Consider the following 6,278-nt stretch of genomic DNA (forward strand, 5'->3'; position numbering starts at 1 on the left):
TGGTAATGCCCATTGACTGAAAAAGTGCTAACGAGGTATCCAAACATAAAAAGGGTGACAAAACCAAATAAAGTCATTATAGATAAAAACGTCTTATTTCTGTTTAATGCAAGATAACAGGATCATCGGTATGAATTCCAGGCAATAAATTTAGAAAAGGAAGATCTTACTTAACTTAAAAAAAGCAACTGCAGTAATGGGCAGAGCATAATATAGTAATTGTGACTGTCAGAATTGTTTTTAATTAAACCTCCTCATAATTCTCAGACTGCAGAAAGTAGGCATTTTAGGTAACGAAGTAAGATATACAGACCAAAGAGTATAAAATGGTTGAATACTCTAATTGGGGTTATGCAATTAGTGGAGTATCAGTATTAATAATCTAGTTTGGTATAATTAGTAAACTGTGTTCACAAACAACATGAAAGGGGAATTAATAAACACTGTAATAGTTGTACAGGAAATTAAAAAAGATTTAGATGGAATTCAAGCCTGAGGAGAACACCAGGCAGATGATATTTAATGTAGATGAGAATAAATTTTTACTGTGTATGCACTGGGGAAACAAACTATAAGACAGTACACAATTAGCTTGAAGCTTTTGTAAGACTTAAGTGTTTGTGTTGACAACTTTTCATCTATATACACCTCAGAGAAGCAATAAAATAGGTACACACCTAATTTATAGGTATAGTTAAAACCTACTTAACCCAGAAGTGAGTGGATGACCTTTTCTCATGAACAGAATTGGTGACAATGTCTGTATCTGAAACTTTACCCGTTTTAAAAAAAATAGCAGTAGATGCCCTATGACAGTTAAACAAAAATATTTTGCATACACGATTCTAATTTTCAAGAGGCTAGAACAGCAGATTCCCACAGGACTATAGAAAGTAGAAAGTGAGCAGCAGACGTTCACCATTTGAACAAAACTGAGAACTAAATGAAGGGTTTGTGATACAATTTATTAAAACCACAGAAATTTGAAATCTGAGCAACACAACATGGAATTACTGAAAGGATATGATACAGCCTTAAGAAAAATAACTGCTCCCAAAGACAGCTCCCACCTCCCTCCCCTTATAATTTCCTCTGGGACAGAATATGTACTCAGTATTTCTTATATTATAACATAGTTCCTTGTTTAAGCTGCTGGATTCCCTTTCCTCATTCCAAGTAGATATATCTCAAAATTGTCCTAAGAAGCAGACAATTTGCAAGGTATTTACCGTAGGAACAGCTATCCTCAAGAGCTGTGTGACAAGACAATAAAACATTATGCTTGTGCTTTCAATCTTAACCAGAAATCTAGGATGGATTTGCTCACCATGATGTTTTTACTTAAAATTTTGCTCACGGCGAATAACTTACCGCCTGCTTTAAAAGAAAATATTGATAATGGCATAAAACCATAATGCCAAGGCTGACATTTTATGACAACTGGGGACTGGAGTGCTTGTTACAAATTTGCTTTATTTCTTCACAACTGAAACTCTTACAGTGTTTTATAGGCTTAAGACTACACATGACATATTTAAGGGTCTCAGGAAGCCCTCTGCCTATCAACAAAATGTTAAATGAGAAAACGGGTCTCTGAGCAAATTCTGCACAGTTGTAATGGAAATCTGTGTCAAAGCCGATGGGATTATATTGAGAGGCTTATTTTCAGAAGTGAAAAAAATCGAAACTGTGCTTGAGACATGGGTAATACTATCCAAGAATGTTCTTAGCTGTTTTATTGTCTATTTAACTGTTGAGGCAGCGCATTCTGATTTTTTTTTCACCTCCTATAATGTTTATAACATGGCACACATGACAAGCAATGATATGGCTCTTGCTAAATTCATAACAACAAGCTTTGAGCAATTATTTCATTCTTTAAAGGTTTACAAAAAAAGAGCTTTGGACAACAGTCTTAGGCAACTTTTATACTGGAAAAAAAAGAGTAAGAACTGGAAAGTGTGTCAGAGGAGTTTTGACACATGGAACAAAAACCTCTCCCTGGGTTTGGTGAAGGTAGTCAATATTGTCTCTTTGAATTCAGTCCAACATGTTGTTTGTTCTCTTCCAGATCTTCTCTATCCAAACAACAGAAGCAGCACAATACACACCGAATTGACAATTATTAAGGGCACTACAAAAAAGAAAACAAAAAGAAAAATGTCATTATTGTTTTTTCAAAACAGAGACTTAAAAGATAGCAATTTAGTTTCTCTCAATTCACCTGTTACAGATGTTAGATTTTTCATTAGAAAAAGGACTGTCCTTCATCTGAGTCTTCTCAGCTACAGAACAATCTAAAGGCAGTGCTGCAGAGCTCATGCAAAGCCTATACCTTGAATTATATAAACCTCTTTAAATCCTCAGCCCCTGTTCTACCTCAAGCTAAGAAAAAACAATCACTACCTAAAACTAAACCTCATACCACGACCACTGCCAAAGCAAACCACACTGACATCACAGCAGATTTTGAGGTGCGGATAGTGTGTGCTATGATCATTCACAAGGCCACAAGATAAATTCTAGATTCTTCATTGAACATGGTACCTATCAACACTATTGAAACAAATTGGGAACGTGGTGAACATAACAAATACATTTAAATGTTGTGACAAGGTATGGCTAAGATAAGCAATCCAGGCTGTACATTTCAACAGTTCTGAATTTTAAAACATCTACATAACCAACTGATGCAATTACAGTATTATGGGTCTCAGTGTTACAGCCATAGAACACCCTAACTATTAACAACAGAATACTGAGAGGAGACAGTATGTATGTTTTATTGCTTTTGCTGTCCTTCATTTAGCTAAAGAGCAACACTTAGTAACCAGCCCTGAATTACATTATCCTAATAGAAAGTATCCAGTCACATTCTATGTTACAAGAAATGGCAACATGCATTATCATTAGCTTTCCTCAGTATTATTTATCATGAAAATAAAAATATCTATTTTCTACCTTAAAATAAACAAACTTACCCTTTTCATAGTCATAAAAAAAAACTAAACTTTAAAACACCAAATGGGGCATATATACAAATTATCAGTGATGTTGCTGTAGATTTAATATTAGTACTAATACTTGGAGTAGAACTAATAACAGCAATAGTAGTGACAAATATAATTGTACTAATGCGATTAAGAGATTTGAGTTTCTTAGAAAATATGGCTTTAGATTATTTTATTTAATAGAAATCTCAAGCACAGTTAATGGAGGAGTTCTAAAATTAAATTTATATTAATTAGTTTAAGGATGTTAAATGAGGTTAGCGATACACCTAGAATAGATATGATTAGTTTCAAACCCCACAACATAGTCCATGTCTGAAAGCTCCAAATAAAATCTTAAAATGTTGGAAACAACTACATCCTGGAGAATTAAAGCTGAACTACCATAAAGTATGTTTCCCAGTCTAGTTATGTAAACTGGGATGGTGCACAGTAATGACCTATGTATTTTACATGATCTAGCTAGAATGTAAAGTTTACTTTCTTTATATCTTGTATTAGCATCAGATACAAACATGCTGATTCAGCTAATGCAATACAAACTTACCCCTCATCACTGTCCTCACAGAACGAACAAGGTTCATCAGCTGAGATTTAATTCCTGGTTCATCACCAAAACCTCCAATTCCTTGATCTGCTCCCCAGCCAACTAAGAAAAACAAAAGTGAAATTATTAAGACCAAAGGGTTTATTTATGTGTATGATCTATTTTATCCTTTTGTGCTGGCTATAGTTAAAAAAACAGTAAATTATGGAACAAGTAATAGGTTTATTCCATGCTGAAAAAAAAGAAGAAAGAGAACAAAACGTTTCGGCCGTGGAGCCTTCTTCAGGTGTGAGCATTACTACTACCCACCTGAACAGTAAATTATAATACGTTAGCTTCAATAATATTCTAAAGTATTTTTTTAAATGAGAGCCTTCATTTGAGTTTTCATTTGATTTTATTTATAAGTCCATTAGCTAAATCATTCCTAAGGATAATCGTGGTGAAAATAATCAAAAGTCACCGTCCGTATTCCAGAATACAATAATATCAAGCGAAGCAATATGGAATCAGCTTAGGTAGCTAATAATAAACTTCAAATCACAGTCAAAGATCGCTTTTAGTAACCGCTGAAATATAATTAATGAAATAATCGGTCTTTTTCACATTCGAGTTCATTTGCGTTATTAAAAAAACTTGTGAGTGACACTCGGGTTGTCTGTAACGACGTTCTACTGCTCTCCTCACCTTCTTAAAAAACTCGGTATTTGTACACACGTCAAAATCGTGTAGTACTTGTTCCAGGAAGCTATCGTACACTCATAATAAACGAAGTAGTTTCGCAGTATTTATAAATGTTCATTAAAGTTAGTACTGCCTCACCCTATAATACCATACTGTAAAAAGATGCTAAAGATGCTTTAGTTATTTCACCAGCTAAGTGCATCATATTGTTATATACGTTACAGAAATACATTTAGAAAATACACTTACTTTTACTTAAAAATCTCTCTTCGTGTAAGACAGCTACCGCATTTACACATAAAATCGCTGCTTGAATCAGAGAATAGAGTGTGAACGCCATGCTGGCACTGTCTTCGGAGCTATGACGTATACCTGTCAGCTGGGACGGCATCTCGCAAAGGACAATCCGGGCTATAACAGGATAGTTACTTTTTTAACCAAAAAGTGGATCTCATTTTTCTGACATATTTTATTTTGAAAGAAAACAAGTGAATGATTAAACACAAAACACTGTTTTTACTTTTACACTCGTACACGACTGTAAAAGGTTTACATGTGCTATTCTGCTTCCTGACAATGGTAATGTATATTGAATTTAAGACAGGACACAAGTGCTATTTGGAAATGGACCAGATCCCAGGAGGTACTACCAAGTCACACTGAAAGCGTTTCCGAAGAGTTGTTCAGTCGTCCGTCTCACGAAACAGATACGCTCCCATTTTAACCAATGTTTCAATCCACACCGGCTCCGCTAGACGCGTCTTTCAGCGTTTTTTTACGCTCCGAGTCTATTTTTTTCCACTTGCGCACGTGAGTGAAGCGTAAACCCCATAGAGATCCATTCAAATCACACAAAACTCACACTTTCTATGCCCTGTAAACTATAGAAGCACAGTCAACAACAATATTATGATCATGCTGGCCCAGAGTGGTCCATTAACAGTGCAACTTTTCACTTTGTCACAAGCTAGCTGATGACACCGACATGGGTAAAGTATTGTGGTTGTTTAGCCACAAAAAACAAGACATCTTTTGTTTGTCCAGCCCCTCGTGTCGGGTTTTAATCAGCTACACTGTGTTGTAATTACAGGCAGTCCAACTTCGGCTGTTTTTCTCTCTCTCATGTTCCTTTGACTTTCCCATGTTTGAATACGGAACGCAACTGTCGGAATTGGTGTGGATTGGACGGATGGTCGCTTATGCTACGCTGACGTGTCGCTTCTGGTGTGAATTCGGGGTAGGATTTTGTCAGATTTTAGAAGCTAAACCAGACTAAAACTGAACAGTGCCGTGATAGGAAACTTATAGAAACCTAGTGTTGGTCAACCAATAGGTATACACTTACGCATTAAAACATTCCTGAAATACCTTCACTCAGGTATTTGCAAAATACTCACAGCCATTGAATGCCACGTAATGATAACTGGGAGCAGGAATGACTTCAGCAGGTTGCATTTTTCCTAGTGCTGTGTGACAGTGTGGTCAAATGCTTTCTCTGATCTTCAAAATATGCTCAATTAGCCTCTTTTCCCTGCATTTTCTCTTGCTCCGTGTGTTCTTCTTTTCTGCCTGTGATTTAGTTTTTGTCTTTTGCTATTTTCTTCTCATATTTCTTTTTATAGGATTTTCAGAAAGAAATTACACGATTCCTGCTCTGCCAAGCAACTGTGTAATCTAATTGGTAAAGAAGCTGTGCATGTCTTTCAATGCATCATCTTGCAAAAAAAAGAAGTCAAAATTAAGGAATAATAAATACAGACGTTCTGATAGGTAGTATATGGTTGTATTTGTTAGTATAAAGCTAACAATTCATTCAGTGAATTATATTTCCTGTTGTGTCAGTGATATGGCATCCATTTGTATAAACCAGGAGACCCTTAACGTCCGTACACACGGTTAACTACTGAACACAAAGTGCTGTGTTATGCGCTTTCTTTTTAGTCTTTAATTCATTCATGTGATATAGAAAGAAAGGTTTGTAGATTCTGCAACCATATTTTCGTCTTTAAAATGAAGGTGTAACTCTGAATATAATT

At 35.5% G+C, this 6,278-nt stretch overlaps 1 protein-coding gene across 1 annotated transcript; it reads right to left on the reverse strand.

Annotated features, from left to right (window-relative positions):
• Nucleotides 1-944: 944 nt before the first annotated feature.
• ier3ip1 (immediate early response 3 interacting protein 1) lies at nucleotides 945-4,648 on the reverse strand. Its single transcript, XM_088628788.1, has 3 exons — nucleotides 4,492-4,648; nucleotides 3,559-3,660; nucleotides 945-2,134 (listed from the first exon to the last, which is right to left on the reverse strand). Exons 1-3 carry the CDS (start codon nucleotides 4,631-4,633, stop codon nucleotides 2,079-2,081), a joined length of 300 nt encoding a protein of 99 aa, XP_088484914.1. The 5' UTR covers nucleotides 4,634-4,648; the 3' UTR covers nucleotides 945-2,078.
• Between the last annotated feature and the right edge of the window lie 1,630 nt (nucleotides 4,649-6,278).

Source organism: Lepisosteus platostomus, chromosome 4 (assembly GCF_059453375.1).
Source record: "Lepisosteus platostomus isolate fLepPlt1 chromosome 4, fLepPlt1.hap1, whole genome shotgun sequence".
NCBI lineage: Eukaryota > Metazoa > Chordata > Actinopteri > Semionotiformes > Lepisosteidae > Lepisosteus > Lepisosteus platostomus.